This window comes from Heterodontus francisci, chromosome 13 (genome assembly GCF_036365525.1).
Source record: "Heterodontus francisci isolate sHetFra1 chromosome 13, sHetFra1.hap1, whole genome shotgun sequence".
Taxonomy (NCBI): Eukaryota; Metazoa; Chordata; class Chondrichthyes; order Heterodontiformes; family Heterodontidae; genus Heterodontus; species Heterodontus francisci.
In genome coordinates, this window is record NC_090383.1 from 17,529,334 (window position 1) to 17,549,127 (window position 19,794).

General features: G+C 44.2%; 1 protein-coding gene across 2 annotated transcripts in view; it reads right to left on the reverse strand.

The window, feature by feature from the left end:
- LOC137376249 (sodium/potassium/calcium exchanger 3-like) overlaps positions 1-16,188 on the reverse strand; it is a 451,264-nt gene extending 435,076 nt beyond the window's left edge. For both annotated transcript variants that reach the window (XR_010976157.1, XM_068044421.1), the window contains exon 1: positions 15,760-16,188. Coding sequence is in view for 1 of the 2 variants with exons in the window: in XM_068044421.1 (XP_067900522.1) it covers positions 15,760-15,916 (157 nt within the window). In the remaining variant the exon portion in view is untranslated. The remainder of the gene's footprint in view (positions 1-15,759) is intronic.
- Positions 16,189-19,794: the final 3,606 nt, after the last annotated feature.

A 19,794-nucleotide genomic window follows, 5' to 3' on the forward strand; every position in this document is an offset into this window, starting at 1 on the left:
AGTTTATTGAAATAGTTCAATTTTCAGAAGGTGAGGATCAATGTGATGTCAAATCTACCATCTGTGTTTGTGGTAAAAGTCAGCTGGCCAGTCTAACATTGAGGAGAGGGAGAATGTCAATGTTGGGCCAAGCCTAATTTTTATCAGTAGGACTTGCTCCAACTGGCATTTGAGCTATCACGCCAAGACTTCTGTCCTTTTTTTTGAAAAGGTACATATGTTCACAGAAATTGTTGACTTATCAGCTGACAGGTGCCAATCCTTGCATGGTGATTTGCAATGGGAGTGGCTGAATGGGGTAGCTGATCTTGAACCGATTCGAGGCACTTATCCTGAGGGGTAATATCATTGGGAGGGGCGATGGAAGAAAAACAGGTCAGAATTCCAACTCCCAATTTCTTGAGGATAGTTCAACAACAGAACTGGATAAGTCTGGGAACATGTCAAGTGATTGGCCTCAGTCAGGGAAAGGCGTGGAGTAAAGTGGAAACAGAAGCCTCAAGAAAATGAGAAAAATGTCAGTCACAAAAGAAAATGTAGACTGAAAAAAACCTACTCGCCAGAATAGAAATGACGGTGAGGCTAACAGCGCTCATAGCTATTAACATGTAAATCAGACAGCAACTTCCAGCCACTGCTCATACACAGTTAATTGCATGAATCAGGAAGTTGCTGTCCAAGATGCCCTGTCCCACTAGAAGCTGTATGCAGATGGTATCTCATTGAACGACTCACCGCTGAAATACATGGATCAGGGCGAAGTTTCTGTACTTAGCTGATAGATAAACACTAAACTCACCAGGAAAGGTTAGAGCTTGTCCATTTCAGTGTAAATAAATTTCTAACAGTGTAATAAGGCTCAATTACAGCCAAACAACCTCTCTACCCCTGAAAATTAACATTAACAAGTGTGAAGTCTCATTCTTTCAGATTTTAATTGCTGTTGGAGCTTTCAAAAAACAAATAAAAATGATTTTGTTTTACTTTTCCTTTTGCACTCCCCCTCTAAATCCAATATTTCTTTCCCTCTCTTTATTTTTCTTTGTGTACATGATTTGACATTGAATTCATGAATCTAACTGACACGTCCTGGTTCAGACTTTGTGCTGCTCAACGACGATTCTTGAATCTAATTTGTTAAGGAGATACACAGTTGCTTGCCCTGTTCACACAGTTTTCAGATCCCCGAAAGAGTGTTGCAATTCTTGACTGTCTAATTCACAGTAAGTTCCAATGCATAAGTCTATGGGCAATGCAAGTGTGATGAATAGCTGGCGCTGTTAGTATGCTGCTGAGAGCAAAATCAGGCCCACTATATTCTTGCTATTCCATTGGCATTTAACATGTGCTTTCCTGCGTTAAACTAATCTCATGGAATCCATGTTATGGTGAGAGAACATTTATGATGCACCACAACAAACAAGGCTGTGCTCAGATACAAATAATTGCTGCAATTATTGTATCCTAAAAAGTTGGAGGCGCTTCCTGTGTGCTCTTCCTGTGCAATTGCATGACTGCAGGACATTGCTTGGCATAGAATGCCTGCTGCTGTACACCAGTAACTGAGCTGCCAAAAGTAATTCATTGTGTGAAGCACCTCAAGATATTTCAATGAGATCGAGTACTATAGACATGCAAGCTTTATTACTATTACTATGACAATAGTCCCACATGAAGTCAAATTCCCACCATAGTTTAAAGACTGCTTCAAAACCTATATGGTGCAAATAATATGTTAGACAAGCTTTGATAACATACAATTTCCCACTCATCAAGAATATCCTAGCAACTTGGGATAGTCACACAAAGTCACAGCGTCATAAGCAATGGAAAATGCATCATACTCCCTTTGTAATATGTTGTCCATTGAACATTAGACAGATTATGGTAGATATTTTGGGACTTCAACTCCTCCAGTATTTTTTACTACCCTCTCATTTACACCATGTAACTTGCTCAATATACTTGGCGAAAGGAGATTTTAAGCCAAATGAACTCTCAACTTTCTGCTTTCATTTTGTTGCACGGGAGTAAATGCCAGTTTATTGATCAGTTCTTCTATAGCACATGCTTAGTACACTTATTGGATAAAATATGAGTGGGATTTGTCGTTTAACATATTCAATAGAAAGAAAGAACCTGCATTGATTTAGGAGCCTTTCATAACCTTAGGGTGTCCTGAAGTGTTTTGCAGCCAATCTGAAGTTTCACTGTTGCAACATAGAGAAACACAATAAGTGAGTTTACAACTCTCCCAATGGATCATCTAAACAGACCAGGAAAATCCCAGTTCAATCCCTGGCTTGTGCTTAGCTAGCTGATCTTAGCCAAGATGATTTTCGTGACACCAACATTGGCATTAGCGCCCTGTGTTACACAGCAGCAAAATACATAGCTGGGTTTCATTATTACTATTTTTATTTCCTCATTATTTTTCAGTCAAGACCACCCCCCCCTCCCCTCCCCTCCATACATATTGATATTAGATGAGAACCAGATTAGAACGTGGTAACCATTCTCTCCTGGTTGCATACTCCTATTGACAGTTATTGCCTAAGGTGCCACATGAAAAATATCTTCTTAGGCAAGATACTAAAGACCAACTGACTTTATCGAGCGATACCTGAACAGGGAGCCGGTACCTTAAGGAGTGGAAGAAGCAATGGGAAGGGAGAAATTAACAAAAACGGAAGGACCAAACAAAAGGCAGCATTCAATCAATAAAATGCTGGCATGGGCTTAGTTTCACAGATTACGACATTGTCAAAACTTCTGGCTAAATTAGTGGCCATTAAATAAACATTGTGAGTGATGTAAACTGGGCCACTGACTCGCTATCATCCGCTTTACACTACTGCAAATTCTGGTTTTAAGGTGAGTATGACAAAACTGATTGTTTATGGAGTCAAATTTGAGTGGTTTAACAGTAGATAGTGAGGCATAGGAACATAACGTATTAATACCCCAAGTCACTAGGTTATTCATATCAGTAATACTGATCATGTTATTGGTTTTAAAAGCTCCATTAGCCCAAATTCACTATTTCAGTGGTGCAGAGCCATTAAAAACAACGAAGCCCCACGATCAAATTCTAGTCTACACTGAGCTTGTTGACTTCAGCCAGTACACTGTCCTGAGGTTGGGGCTGGTGATGAAGAGGTGGAATTAGTTAAAGTTCCTCTTTATTACTAAGTGACCCTACTGGTAAACGCTCCTGACTATCAGATCAAGACAATATCAGTTTGGCTACAATGGCTACTCTCATTGAATAATCCTCTGACACTCATTGGGGTAGAGTTTCCGCCCTAGGTGCCATCGGCTAGTTGCACCCAAAATGGGCTCAAAATTGCACTGGTTAGGTTAAAGGTTCAAGTTTTCAATAAAATTCATTTGAATAATCACAAACATAAAATTATCAGTAAGCGCAACTGGGCAGCAAAATAGAATGTTTCTTTTATTATTCTTTCCAGTAAAAAGTACTCCTTGATGTATTTAAGGGTGGTAACCTGGGGGGGGGGGGGCAGCTTTATTAATACAGTTGGAAGTAGGTTTATCCACATGAGCATTTTAATAAGTATCCAATCCACCTGTCAGTAACCTAATTTAAAATCACTGAAACTGACTTTTAAAAACTATACTGAACCATTTAACAGTTTGATTCGTGCACACCAGTCAGTTCCTTAGTAAATTAAGTATTTTTGTCATGAAAATCTTTTAAGACATGCCTACTATTTCCTCTGTGTCTAAGATAATGACTGGAATTTATCGCTGGGCAGGGGGTCCTGCCCACCAGCCGAAAAGTCAGGGGCGAGCCCACCTCTACCGGGCCAGGACTTTTTGCACCCCAGGCCCTTAACTGGTCTTGGGCAGGACTTCCACCTCCTTGAGGGAGCGGTTGCCACTGCTGGGACTACACCCAGCCGTCGCAAGCAAGGTGAAGGACGGCCCAGAAGACAGATGTTTTTAGGGCCTCACCGGGGACAATCGGCCGGACCCCAGCGAGGCAAGGGGAGTCGGTTAGGAGGGCAGGGGAGTGTTATGCATTGCAGGTGGTTGGGGCTTTGGGGGGCAGTCCTCCATGGGGCACAAGGTGCCTGATCAGATGGGCATCCCCCCAGCCTGCAAGAAGGCCGCCTGGTTTTATCAGGCCGGGTTCTTGAGGCTTTTTCCCTCTGGCCGCCAAGGGTGAAATACCCACGGTGGCGGGCAGAAGCCCTTAAGTGCTGGTCAATTGGCCACTTAAGGGTCTTGGTTGGCCTGGGGTGGGTGGGCTGTTCCTTGCCGCCATCGCTCCACGTAAAATTGCAACGGGGGTTGGAGGGGTCAGGTACGGCTCCTCCCGCATCCCGCTCAATTTTACGCCCATCCCCCGCCACCAGCCAGCTCTTTTGAGGGCCGTAAAATTCCGGCCAATGAGTGCAACTTGAAGAGCTTTCCCTAACCAGTGCAACTGGCATAATCATGCAATTTCAACCTGGGTGCGTCGCCAAGTTTATGGTCGGGGTTTGATTCGGAAAAATTGAATCTTAAAACCAGCGTAAAAGATTGCGGGAAACAGAAACAAAAGTGGTTTGGGCCTAACTCACATTTAAAATTCCCTGATCTGTTGCACTTCTTTGGCCGATTCTGCCTGGCTTGTGCTGATGTTAACAGCAGAAAAAAGTACAAACTCTCCCCAGCATCTTTTTTTGATTAATTCTTGGGATGTAGGCATGGCCGGCATTTATTGCCCATCCTCAGTTGCCCTGAGAAGGAAGCTATTTGATGCAACTGAGTGGCTTGCGAGACCACTTCAGTGGGCAGTTAAGAGCCACCTGCATTGGTGTGGGACTGGATTTGCATAAAGGTCAGAGCAGCTAAGGATGGCAGGTTTCCTGCCAGTTGGGACTTTATGACAATCCTCACGGTTACTTTTAATTTCCAGATTTTAAAAAACTAAACTCAAATTCTCAAACTTCCATTGGTGGGATTTGAACTCACATTGGCTGGATTATTAGTTCAGTAATTTAGTGACTATGCTAACCATGTCCCTATAATCTGGGCTCAGATGCAAGGAGTGGTCCCTGGAACTGAGCCACAGGATGAACCCCCACCTGCAGTAGAAAAAAGGAGATAGTTAAAGGGAAAAGCAGCCATGACATTCAGAAATCTGTATTTAATTATTGTCCATTTCTTTCATTTTCCAAAGTTAGTGCCCAGTTTCACGATTGGGTGTTACTGCCATCCAAGCAAAGTGTGATGATCTACAGCAATCAGCCAATTATTGAGCAAATGGATTGCACCAGGAAAGGATTTTTAAAAAAATTTTTTCATGGTTTGTGGGCATCATTGGCAAGGCCAGAATTTGTTGCCTATCCCTAATTGCCCTTGAGAAGGTGGTTGTGAGCTGCCTTTCTGAACTGCTGCAGTCCATCTGGTGCAAGTACACCCACAGTGCTGTTAGGGAGGGAGTTACAGGATTTTGACCCAGTGACAATGAAGGAACGGTGATATAGTTCCAAATCAGGATCGTGTGTGGCTTGGAAGGGAACTTGCAGATGGTGTTGTTCCTATGCCTTTGCTGCCCTTGTCCTTCCATGTGACAGAGGTCGTGGGTTTCAAAGGTGCTGTCGAAAGAGAGGTGTGGTGAGTTGCTGCAGTGCATCTTGTATATAGTACACACTGCTGCCACTGTGCATCAGTGGTGGGGGGAGTGAATGTTTAAGGTGGTGGATGGGGTGCCGATCAAGCAGGCTGCTTTGTCCTGGATGGCGTTGAACTTCCTGAGTGTTGTTGGAGCCACACTCATCCAGGCAACTTAGACCCTCTTTGCTTTTTACAGCTGGAACTGTTTCCTCAAAGGTGAGTGATCTCCACCCTTGCTGAAACCTTTCTACAGCTACCACTGGTAGCAGTGGACAGTTCTTGAAGCAAAGGTCTGGGAATGTATACTTGCACCAGGATGTTATGATATTAAAAACATTAATGTCAATCACTGTTACTGATATTCAGAAACCAGTAACAGATGAAAGAAATATTTAAAATATACCAATACTCATTTTAGAGAATTTTCCTACCCAATGACCAGGTGCTTTAGCATTCCATATACTTCCCTTCTATTATTAGCATTGTACAAAAATTTAATTTCTTTGCCAAGTCATAGTATATCAGCAAAATGCACAGTAATAACAGATACATTTGTCCTTTCTTATATATCTTTACAGTTCAGTAAGGGTTGGCTAAAGCAAATTTTTCATCCCATGTCAAACAGGGGAATAATTCTGTATTTTAAAATAATTACAAAATGGAGACTGGAGATTGTAAAATTATTTAAGAAGTGAGCAAAGGAGAAACTAGGTATTTAAAGACCTGGCTATTTAGCAGGAAGCACTTCCTCACAAAAAGTACAATGGTAGCATCATTACGGCACAGAAAGAGGCCATTTGGTCCATCGAATCCATGCCAGCTCTCTGTAGAGCAATCCAGTCAGTCCCATTCCCCCACTCTATCCCTGTTGTCCTGCAAGTTGATTTCCCTCAAGTGCCCATCCAATTTCCTTTTGAAATCATTCATCATCTCCACTTCCACCACCCTCGTAGGAAGCCAGCCAGATCATTCCCACTCGCTGCATAAAAAAAGTTCTTCCTCACATGCCCTTCGCATCTCCTGCCCAAAACCTTTAATCAATGTCCCCTAGTCCTTGTATCATCAGCTAATGGGATCAGCTTTTCTTTGTCTACCTTATCTAAACCTGTCATAATCTTGCATACCTCTATCAAATCTCCCCTCAATCTCCTTTGCTCCAAAGAGAACAACCACAGGTTCTCCAACCTAACCTTGTAGTTAAAATCCCTCATCCCTGGAACCATTCTGGTAAATCTCCGCTGCACCCTCTCAAGGACCATCACATCCTTCCTAAAGTGTGGCAACCAGAACTGGATTCAACACTCTAGTTGGAGCCTAACTAAAGCTTTATAAAAGTTGAGCATAACTTCCCTGCTTTTGTACTCAGTACCTTTTTATGAAGCCCAAGATCCCATATGCTTTGCTAATTACCCTCTCAATATGTCCTGCCACCTTCAAAGATCTAAGTACATGAACCCCCTGGTCCCTCTGTCTCTGCACTCTGTGCCATTAAGTCTATATTGCATTTCCTTATCCCTTCTGCCAAAATGCATACACTTCTCTGTATTACATTCCATCTGCCAGTTGTCTGCCCATTCTACTAGCCTATCTACGTCCTGTTGCAGTCGAATGGCATCATGCTCACTGTTTGACACATTTCCAAGTTTGGTATCATCGGCAAATTTTGAAATTTTACTCTGAATTCCAACATCCAAGTCATGTGGATCTCGCACCCAACCCCAACCCACCAAAGCCGTGGATGTTAGGTCAATTGAAATCTTCCAGGCTAACATTGCTAGATTTTTGTTGGGCAAGGTTATCGAGGGGAACAAAGGTAGGCAAATAGAGTTGAGTTATAGATCAGCCAGGATCTAATTGACTGGCAGAACAGCTTTGAGGGGCTGCATGGCCTAATCCTGTTCCTATGTGGATGACGCCAGGTTGCTAACTCTGGTAAGTAGTCAGATAAGGGAACTTTGTTCTGGAGGCAATCCAAAATCTATGTGGTTCAAAGCTTTAGCTGATCTCGAACCCACATTGTGTATAAGAAGTTTTTCAGTTGTGTGTCATTCAATTGACCTTTCCTATCTTGTGTATTTGAGACCATTTTAGGAAACTCAGTGCTGTAGAAGAGCTGTGTTTTGTTCCCCTTTAATTTTACATTTATCTAAAAATCCAAATTCTGCAGATTAGTCCCTTGCATCATTCATAGACAACTTCCATTGTGACAGTCCATAAAAGACAGTTTCAAATCAGAGTCCTGTCACTTATCAAATAGTATAAGAACTACATTTGAAAAGGGTATGTTAACTCTGTGTGTTGATTCCATCTTCATTTTAACTAACGCATTTGAAATAATTTGTTGAGCTCCACTGCATCTATGACTCTATTTATAAATCAATCTATTACTTTTAGCAGGTGCACACTTGTGCGGAGGTTTTAATCTTCCAGAGAAGACAGAAGAACGTGGCGCACACCCCATCTGACCTGGTACACTATAACATAACTACGGGCTAATTATTAATCCCATTGTATGCTATCCTGCATGTTGCACAGACAAGAACACAGGTTCGAATCTGCTTCTGGAAATTGCCTTTTGTGCTGTGAATGCAAAACAAAAATGTTCAGAGAAACCCTGGACTGTTAACAAATTGGTTGTAGTTACCTGTTGACGGGGCCTGAGTTGAAGGCCAGAAGCCTTCAACTGCACCACTAAACTAGCAATCAGATAGCACTTCATCATATCTCTCAAATATATTTCATGTCAGTGTATGTGCATTTAGTTACTCTGAAGTACAGTGATTACAATGCGGGCAAATTGGATGAGCACACAGCACGATCCCACAGCAATAAAATGAAAAGTCAAACTGACCAATGTCAACTTGGCTTAGTGGTAGCATTTGCACTTCCATCAGAAGATTGTGGGTTCAAGTCTCACTCTGGGATTTGGGCACATGATTTAGGTTGGAACTCCAGTGTAGCCAGGAGAGCTACATTGTTGACAGTGCCAGTCTTTGGAAGATGTGCTAAACAAAGGCCTGCTTTCTCAGCAGTCTTTAAAATGTGCCAAGGCATGAACTGAAGAAAGGTATTCTGGCCGATATTCCTCCCTCAACCAACAGTAACTCAAGTGTGATGCAGTACGGCGAAAATACATGTCTATCTTTTTTCTGCTGATGTTGTTTAATGGAGAAACATCAGCCAGGACTTGAGGAGGATTTCTTGTGCTTCTTTGAATAGTGCTTTGGGACTTGAACCACCAACATTAGCTGATGGGCCTTGAGTTTAACATCAACATCCAAGGGCAGCCTGGCAGCAAAAACAAATAATTCTTGTCTTTGATGCATCAAGTTATTCACTTCTTTCTTTTCTGTAATGGTACACAGGGGGTTAAAAGCCAGGTTCAATCACACAAAATGTTGCAGTTTGTTTGTTTTGATACACAATATGCCCAAATGCAGACAATATGGGGCTGAACTTGCTGGAAAAATAACAGCATGTGAACAACGCATGCAATTATTAATGTTCAAAACTTTTCTGTTCTTTTTTTCTCTTTCCCCTCATCCAGTTGTTCTCTCTCTCCCTTTATCTCCTTCTGTACCTGATTTGACTTTAAATCACCTTCCTTCTCCATTATTACTCTGTTTCTTTCTCAATCCTCAAATCTCATTGGTTAAGGAGATACACTGGTGGTCCCACCGTTTACTAAGGCCCCAGATGCCCTGTTGCTCTCACTGCATCTTTGTCGGCTCATATTTCCAGCAGGTTTTACAGCGTGGAAACGTTTTGAGCGGAAGGGTGCAGGATAAAGTCTAACTATCGGCATACATCTTGAAATGGCTTGCTGGCCAAATAGCTGGGACGGACACATTCAATCCGTACGCAAGCATACTGCGGGTTTTACTTGAATATATGTATGTTTGCAACTCTATTTAAGGGAAACAATAATTTGGGACAAAATTAATAGTCACATGGACAAATGCGGGTTAATTAAGGAAAGCCAGCATGGATTTCCTAAGGGAAAATCGTGTTTAACTAACTTGGTAGAGTTTTTTGAAGGGGTAACTGAGAGGGTTGATGAGGGCAATGCTGTTGAAGTGGTGTACATAGACTTCCAAAAGGCATTTGATACAGTGCCACACAACAGACTTGTGAACAAACTTACAGCTCAAGGAATAAAAGGAACAGTAGCAACATGGACACAAAATTGGCTGAGTGACAGGAAACAGAGAGTAGCAGTTAGTGGATGTTTTACGGGCTGGGGGAAGGTTGGTAGTGGAGTTCCACAGAGGTCAGTGTTGGGACCCTTGCTGTTCCTGATATATATTAATGACCTACACCTTGGTGTAAAGGGCACAATTTCAAAATTTGCAAATGATACAAAACTTGGAATAATTGTGAACTGTGAGAAGGATAGTGTCAAACTTCAAAAGGACATGGACAAGCTGGTGGAATGGGCAGACAAGTGGCAGATGAAGTTCAATGCAGGGAAATGTGAAGTGATTCATTGTGGTAGGAAGAACATGGAAAACAATATAAAATAAAGGGTACAATTCCAAAGTGGGTGCAGAAGCAGAGGGACCTGGGTGTATATGTGCATATGTCTTTGAAGGTTGCAGGACAGGTTGAGAGAGCAGTTAATGAAGCACACAGTATCTAAGGTTTGATTAATAGGGGCATAGAGTACAAGAGCAAGGAGGTTATGTTGAATTTGTATAAGACACTAGGTCAGCCTCAGTTGAAGCATTGTGTCCAGTTCTGGGTGTCGCATTTGAGGAAAGATGTGAAGACATTGGAGAGAGTACAGAAAAGGTTCACGAGAATGGTTCCAGGGATGATGAGGAACTTCATTTGCAAAGATAGATTCGAGAAGTTGGTACTGTTTTGCTTGGAGAAGAGAAGGCTGAGAGGAGATTTGATAGAGGTATTCAAAATCGTGAGGGGTCTGGACAGAGTAGACAGGGAGAAACTGTTCCCACTCGTGAAAGGATTAAGAACAAAAGGGCACAGATTTAAGCTAATTGGCAAAAGAAGCAATGGTGATATCAGTAAAAACTTTTTCATGCAGTGAGTGGTTAGGATCTGGAATGCACTGCCAGAGTGTGGTGGAGGCAGGTTCAATCAAAGGGAATTAGACAGCGCCATTCCTCCACCTTCTCCTTATAACCCTGTACATTCTTCCTTTTCAGCTGACGAGGCGAATTGCTCACTTGGAGAGCTAGTTCAGACACAATGGGCCGAATGGCCTCCTTCTGTGCTGTAACAAGTCTTTTGATTCTGTGAAGAGACACATATTTAAATTTCCTTCCTCTAGGTCAAGTTATGAAAAGTTTTTCTCAGCATGTCTTGTTCTAATTGAGTAGTCCACCTGATGCCATCATTGCAAACCACATATATGCCAGAGGGTCCCCATATACAGTCATCCACAAATCACCTCACAAGGCTAAGTATTCAGAGATCCTGTGCCTATTTCAGTTCATATTGCAGTTTGGCACAGCAGACGTAAATGTGTTATTTACTATCTTCTGAGGAGGAATCTGTAAACCTAGTGTGCAAACTGCTTCTGTTCACCTGCCCACTTACTGCTTAATAAACATGTTTGACAGTTTACAGCCTAAGGCACGGTCTAGTGGAGTGTTTATTCCACCACATTCAGAAGTCATAGGAAACCATATAAAGGCTTGTCATATAACCAGTAACCCAAAATACAGGCGGAGACACACTGTGATCTGTGAGGAACAAGGGATAACACACAGAAGTGTCATAGAATCATACAGCACAGAAACAGGCCCTTCGGCCCACCGTGTCCGTGCTGGCCGTCAAGCACCTATCTATTCTAATCCCATTTTCTAGCATTTGGCCCGTAGCCCTGTAGGCTATGGTGTTTCAAGTGCTCATCAAAATACTTCTTAAACGTTGTGTGGGGTTCCTGCTGCTAACACCCCTTCAGGCAGTGTGTTCCAGATTCCAACCACCCTCTAAACCTCCCGCCCCTTACCTTAAATCTATGCCCCCTGGTTATTGACACCTCTGCTAAGGGAAAAAGTTTCTTCCTATCTACTCTATCTATGCCCCTCATAATTTTGTATACCTCAATCAGGTCCCCCCTCAGCCTTCTCTGCTCTCAGGAAAACAACCCTAGCCTATCCAGTCTCCCTTCATAGCTGAAATGGTCCAGCCAGGCAACATCCTGGTGAATCTCCTCTGCACCCTCTCCAGTGCAATCACATCCTTCCTATAGTGTGGTGACCAGAACTGTACACAGTACTCCAGCTGTGGCTGAACCAGTGTTTAATGATTAGAGAGACTGAACCCAAAAGCACAGGAGAGTAAAAGTCCTAAAGCATAACATACATCACTTTGTCATTACTGCACTAGGGTGTAGATTATGTGCTTGGTTCCTGGATTTGTGGGGGAGTGGGGGTGGTCGAGTAACTTAAACCCACACCTTCGGGCTAGAATGTTATCAACTGGACCAAGCTGACACAGGACCTCTGTCCAGAAGGGCAAAGGAAGAAAGAGAAAGTTCTCACTGGATACCTGTGAGAAGGGCGGATGGGATGTTGTGATCTAACTGGTCAGTGTTCTGCTGTCCCCTTTGGCTGCGCATTTCAGAGGCTCGGCAGAAACCTGTGTAAACACTGGGAACTTGACGTCATCACTCAATCTCATGGAGTCATTGGAGGGAAGCACGGAGAATAACCTTTACAATCTCTACCGAAGCAAAATTCTGCACTGCCTGTAGCTCAACCCACTCATACTCAGAATTCCATCTGACTGTCTGATGAGTGTTGGTGGAACTGTAAAACGGACTCCAGCACTCATTCCTATCCTACCTCTTGCCCTTCTCGATAGTGGTTTGGGAGGCCACTGCTCAAGATGCAACCCATAACCATACTGCCTACTTTCAGTGAAGCAAGGAGACCTTACTACTAGCAGACCGAGCTTTCACTTCTGGCAGTGAGAGGCGCAGATGTCAGCATTGATGCAACCCAACTACCCTCTATAAGTATTTAAACAAAAAACACAGTCAGAGCATCTGGTTCACAGGTTAAGCTGAGAAAGCACCAGGAACTGTGGGTCAATGCTCCTCCCCCAATGACCTAAATCTTGAACAGTCAACCAGGTGTTTTCCTACCTCGCATTGACAGTAATATTTATAATCTGTACAAATATCAGCGATGCCCAAACTGAATTCAACCCATATATTCAAGCTGCATATTTTATTAAAACAGTACAGCACTCCTGGTGGGATAAATCTACTTGATGGTGAGAGACTCAAGTCTAAAATCAATGAGATCTCCACTAACCTAGTCTTTTAAGAACAAAGCCCAGTCTCTGCAACAGTTGCCATGTATTTCTTTGCAGTTTTAATGCTTCTCTCAAGTGTAAACAAGGTGAAAGATTCAGGAGGGGGAAAAAATGCAGGTTGAGGAATGAGAAGATGGAGGTGGATTTGTTTGAGTTGGAGAAAAACAAAATCAGTTTAGAACAACAGTACTCGTTGAATCAGAGGAAAAATGCAGGAGGGGAATGGCTGAATCATTACTTGGCCTGCTAAGTTCCTGTGTCAATACATAATAGAGAGATTAAAACAAGAATTGTATGGGATAAACAGCATCATTGCTTGTAGGTAAGACCTTAACAACCTAGGAGTCACAGTCACTTCTCAGCTATCATACTTTTGCAGTATGTTAAAATTAGTTGCTTACTCAACTGTTAAACACTGTGCTTTCTTTGAATATACAATTCCACTCACTGGCCATCAAATATCACCTTCAGCAGCAAAAAGGCTCAAAAATTTTAATATTTCTTCATACAGTTGCACTCTGAATTAAAAAATTGCTTCCTTCACTATGGATTTCCACAACATGCAGCATGCAATGTTTGTTTTCTTAACCCTCAATGTTCACATCAGCACCTGTGCTCACCATAACAGCAGCCTCAAGATTATATTGTCAATAAGCACAATACCAATAAATGTTAGAAAAGATATATTATGCGTACTTATTGATTGTAATATATAGACATCTAAATGGAAACTCCTAGTCACACATGCCATCCTGATTTGGAAACATCACCAGCCCTTCATAGTCACTGGGTCAAAATCCTGGAACTCCCTCCCTAACAGCATGGTGGGAGCACCTTCACTGCATGGCCTGCAGTGGTTCAAAAAAGCAGGGCAGCACCACCTACTTAAGGGCAATTTGGGATGGGCAATAAATGCTGGCCTTGCCAGCGACACCCACACCCCATGAATGAATAAAAAAGCTGAATTCAACTAGGATGCATCCTGTACATTCAAGCTGTATGTTTTATATATCAGGACTGCACTCCTAACTCATTGGGGTGAATCTACCTAACGGTGAGAGACTCAGGTCTAAAATCAATGACATCCCCACAAACCTAGTCTTTTAAGAACAAAGTGCAGTCTCCACAATAATAGCTGTATTTTCCATTGCATAGCACAGTGACAAACAGCAAAAGGCACAAGTTCATTCAAAGAACCAGATGAGGCAGTAGGATTACCGGGGGGGGCGGGGGGGGGGGGGATCTCTAATCCTGTAGGAGGCATGTTTTGTAAGGACATTCTAATCATGCTTAAAGGGACCTCTTGCCCGATTAGGGTCATAGTTTCCTCACCTAGTAAAATTGTGCCCAACAACAGTTCCACAAGAAATGGCAATCATTTTTTATCTGGTAGAACTTTCTGTCGAACAAGCACCGTACCAGTAATATGTGTGAGTTATTTAGATAAGATTACTTATCATTGTAAACATACTAGACCATTATGTATATCACAGTTACTTCCTCCAAACCAACTTCTGATGGGACTTTATTTTGTTCAACAGAAGTAAATATTTGTGTGCTGGTAGAAACGAATAGCTTGATAGCCTACACAAAGGAAATTGAAGACAAATTCCATTTCCATGCAGATTTGGAGAAATGGATGTACATTAATGGATACTGAGGATGCATTTACAAGGCTAAAATGCAACTCAGTGGCTTGGGGTATCATTGGGCACCATCTGAACCCTTAGGTTAAATTATGGTCTGTAACAAACATCCTGGACGTTTTATCAGAGGATGATACCCCACTTGGCCTAGTCTGTGAAACAACTTCATCACTAACACTGTCCTGAAACTTGCCACCAGAACGTAAGCAGATAAAAATCAGGGACGTGAAAAGGCCATTTGGCCCATTAATGCTAATAGCCCTGGCAGTCAATTCTGCCTCACAGTGTCTCAAGCAACCAATGCTTTTACGCAACTATGCCGAGCAGGCCATCAGAAACAAGGTAGTGCCCTTTAATAATACCAATACCAATTCAATTCAATTTTAATCATAATTTTAATTATGCTGCTGATGACTATGATCACATTGTGTTTCTCAATGCACTTTGTGTTCTTAATGCACAATAAGGGCTTGATCTTATATGGAATGTTATCCCGTCTCTCAGGAATATCTCGAAGCTCTTCACACACACTGTTTTTGAAGTACAGTGATGACTGTTAGCGGGCAACCGTTACAGAAACGTACAATTGCTTCTCAAAGCGGAGAGAAGGGATTTGTTGAGTGGATTTTTTGACCAGGCACTTTATGAAGGTTGGGCACTGACAATGTCACTGATGGATTTGGAGGAGACGTGCACAGGAGCACAGCTGATGCCCCTCAGGTGTTGCGGTCACACACATCATGGACTGCATGTGATTTACCTGGGAACATCAGTCTGCATAATAAGTGGTACAAGTGCAAACTTGCTTCATTGTCCCCAGCCTAGGGAACACATGGCAGGCTGAAAACCCTGCAGAACCTGTCCTAGTCACAACGTTACTACAAAATAATGACAATGAAAAATACCTTGTTTGTATAAATGCTGGGCAATGTTATATTTTAATGCTGCTGTCAAACTGTGGTATTTCATCCCACAAACTATTTTTGATTAGAAGGAAGGCAGATTTACCCCGAATGGTCAGCAGCCTTTCGGTAGCTTCATTTCAAAAAAGTTGTTTAATCTTGCATGGGCTTTCGGGCTGCAAGCACATTAACAGGCAGCAGTGTTTGCTATTCACAATCGCACCGACCCATCAATGCTGATCTTAGTGAAGCCTGAGCCCACTTTCAGCCCTGTCAACGCGCTCAGCTCCCCTTACCTGCCTTCTCGACCAGGCTGGAGATACACAGCAGTACAAGCAGCACTCCGCCCAGCCAGCAGAGCTGCCACCAAAACAAATCCCGTCTTCTGCGGCGCACTTTGATTTTCTTCGAGCTCGGCATCAGCTGGCAGGGGCGATGTGGAGGAGTCTCCATCCCGCTGCAATCGGCTCTGCCTGGGGGGAGAGAGAGAGAAAGGGGGGGGGGACGGTAGAGGGGGTATGGGGGGGGAGAGGGAAGGGGGGGGATTTACCCCCCTTTCAGTCCATTAGACGCCGAGAGGAGAGGAGACTGGGGGCAAGCTGGCTGCTGCTTCTGTTCTGATCCATGAACAGGGACGAGAGAGATAGAAAGGACAGCGAGAGAGTGGGAGCTGCAACTCGCACAAGTCTGCAGCTCTAATGTCTGGAGCCCAGAGCCGTGTTTGATGGGTTTACACAGACTGGGGAAGGGGAGGGACAGAGGCAGCATCTGGGCGGCCAGCGCGCCCTCTTCGGGGCTGCAATCACTAATACAACCTCCTGACTTCGCTACCTTTTGCCCCATCTTCATTGGACTTGGGAAAGCTGCAACTGGGTTCCCCCCACAGTCAAAACAAGTCCTGAAAGCAAACAGATATATACTGCTATAATAATGATATAATATTAGTAATACTGCTTCCTTGCTGGAGGTTTGAAATTGAAACATGAAATTGCTAGAAACAAGGCAGCATTTGTGGGGAGAGAAACATGAGCTGGACAGGATGTGATTTTAACCTAACTCACCGGTCGGGAAACCCACAGGATTGTGTGGAATGTTGCAATTTACCGGGCCTCTGAGAGCGGGCTCAGCGGCGGGTTGGATTTTGTTCTCCCCCAGGTGTTGAGGTCCGTGGCGAGGGGTTGGCCTGAAGGTGCCTCCAGGAGAGTTCCACCACGCACCCTGACGCTGGGAGGGCCCAGCCTGATAGTACTAGCGGTGGCAAGGCCTCATGGCGCAACCACACCCCCCCCCCACCCCCGCTGCCACTCGATGACGGGACCCCCATTTGAATATTTAAATAAACTAAAATTAATGAATTAATGATACTTACACTGCCGCCTCATGTCTCACTGCGATCTTCAGCCCAGTGGCCGGCACTCCCGCGCCTTCAGATCCCCGTCAGGGGAAACGAGGCACCACACTGGTGGGGAGGGGGAGGAGGTAAGTTTATCAGTGCGGGATGGGGGAAGCAGGGTCAAAGTAACATCAGAGGCACATCATCAGCCTGGGCCTCACCATGGACCTGGCCTCCCACAGTTGTCCAATTGACAGTAGCCCCAGATGTCACAGTCTACGTCAGCTGCACAGGCAGGTCTGTGATGTACTCACCTGTTTGTGACCCTGAATCTAACTGCAATGCATACCCACCAACATGAGAGTATCTGCACTGGTGGAAGGTACGGGGGAATGATGAGACATTACACCCTTTGAGGATCCCTCCTCCTCCTCAGAGACGGACAGCTGGCCCCTAGTCTCTCCAGCTGCACGTCCTTTGGCATTACCAAGACCTGCATGAGAGAACACACATTTAGGGGTTAGGGGCTTCACATCTCCTCATCCCAACCATGCCTGATGCTAGGCTCCATGTGTCCATGCATACATGAGCACTGTGCCAGCTGTGTGGCCCAGAATCACTCTTGTGCCCCTGTACTCATTCACTCATTCTCCTGTGATGACCCTCCTGCATCACTTGGCTGCCCTCTGCCTCAGCCAGCTTCAGAGCCTCCCCCTCTGCCGAGGTGAGCACACGCAGTTCTGGGAGGCCTTCACCGGTCTTGGCCCTCTCTTTATTATTGTTTGCCCATTTTGTCTGCAATCAGAAGGAGGAACACTCTTAGTTTCCCCACGAAGACTAGCACGGAAGTGGGGATGTTCATGACTCCTCAGATACTGAAGCAGCTCATGTCCAGATGCAGCAAGACCTGGACAATGTCCAGGCTTAGGCTGATAAGTGGCAAGTTACATTTGTGCCACACAAGTGCCAGGCAATTATCATCTCCATCAAGAGTGAATGGAACCATCTCCCCTTGATGTTTAATGGCATTACCATCGCTGAAGCCCACACTATAAACATCCTGGGGGTCACTATTGACCAGAAACTGAACTGAACCAGCCACATAAATACTGTGGCTACAAGAGCAGGTCAGAGGCTGGGAATTGTGCAGTGAGTAACTCACCTCCTGACTCCCCAAAGCCTGTCCACCATCTGCAAGGCACAAGTCAGGAGTGTGATGAAATACTCTCCACTTGTCTGGAGAGTCCCTTGGGAAGAAAACCTCTCACCTTGCCCTTACAGCCTGGAGGAGAACCTGTGGGCGGCATTGCTAAACTATGGGGCCACTTGGTGTCTTCCCTCTGACACGGTTGCAGGAGGTACCCACTCTTATTTGGGGTCTTCTACACTGTAGTCAGCTGTAGGGGTCTTCTGCACAGTAGGTCAAGCAATCGTTTAAAACAGGGCAGCAGTGCATACAGGGCTGGCAGCCCTTTAAATATGGTGCCAGGACCTGCTGTTCAGTCAGCTGATGCTGCCATAGGTGCCTTGCTTCCCACCCCCGCTCTTTGATTGGACGGACCCCGCACCTCTTGTGAGTCAATTGGTTGGTTGCCATGTGATTGCGCCCGGCTGGCTGCATGAAGCTTGAGCAGAAGCAACACCCGCCTCCGGTGCTGTCACCAGGACCTGCAGCCTTCGTGAAAAATGCAGCCCAATCTTACTCTCCGTTTTGACGGCTATATGCTTTCAGTGGGGTTCAGTGGGGCTAAGTTGAATAGCCCCTGAAAATAGGCCCTGCGTGGGGGTTCAAAATACATGATTATCCTACAGCCACTCATTGCAGTGCAGGTAGTTAGCCAACTTCATGCTGTCTATTGATTTGAATGATTTCAGTGTCCAGCCAGCACTAACTGCATTGTTGATTGGCTGGACATATCAATAAGGGGCTGTTACAACCAGGTGAGAAAGGGGTCTAGGGTTCCCTCTCAGCCTTCACCTGGTCTTACCGTAACAGGGTTTAATTTTAAACATGCCATGTTTTTAGCTCCCCCTTGGTGAATCCTTGTTCACTGCTTTTCAATTATAAGGCAAAGACACCAGCACAAACAGGTTTTCTTAGGTTTAAAGAAGAAAAGTTGAAATTTATTAAACTTGAACTTAAATTGTAATTTGGTTGACGCCTACAGATACACGATACACCCACACCAGCATGTACGCATTCAAATAGAGACAGAAAAGAGCAGAAGAAAAATAAAGTGGGAACATTTGAGGCAATATCTGAAGAGATTTTGTTCCGGTTCTTTGAGCTCACTGTAGAGTCCTTGATTGTAGGTAGATTTTGCTTTTTGTTGGGGCCCAGTATTCTTCTTAAACCTTGTTCACTGTAGGAGACTTTTCTCTATTGAGGTTCATGTGTCATCAGTGGATTTAGAGGCTTATGAGAAATAGATGGGAGCAGACAGGAGAGATCTTCTCAGTCCAGGAGCAAACAGACACTCTGAGTTCAAACTCTCCGCGGCCAGTTCAAAAGAAAACCCTGGAACAGCCAGTTAGTCATGTGACTAGCTGGTCTAGTCAGTCCTGGTCCTTGGGATTGTATCCTCCTTAGCAGGCCCTGGAATGCGCTTCCTTACCTTCGATGTCTGTTAGTATGCAAATGTTTTTTTCCAGCCATGGCTGATCTGTTTAACAAGTCATTTCCTCACTCCAGCAACAGTTAAAAATCAATGTTCATGACAAAACCAATGTGCCTCACTCTTGGTAGGTGGGGGCCTATAGGGGCTAATGTCATGTGTGGTTAACACTGGTTCAAGCTAGCCTACAGCTCTTAAAGGGGAGATGTATTGTGCCTGGAGCAAGTGCTGGCAGTCGTGCAGGAAGTGAATCTGACCTGGGAAACATTGAACAGCAGCACAAAATGGGAGAGAGCGGGCTCCAAAGTTTTCAGACACTGCTCTGGAGGTCTTCGTGAAGGAGGTGGATATGATAAGAAAAGACCTGCATCAGCAGGGGCCAG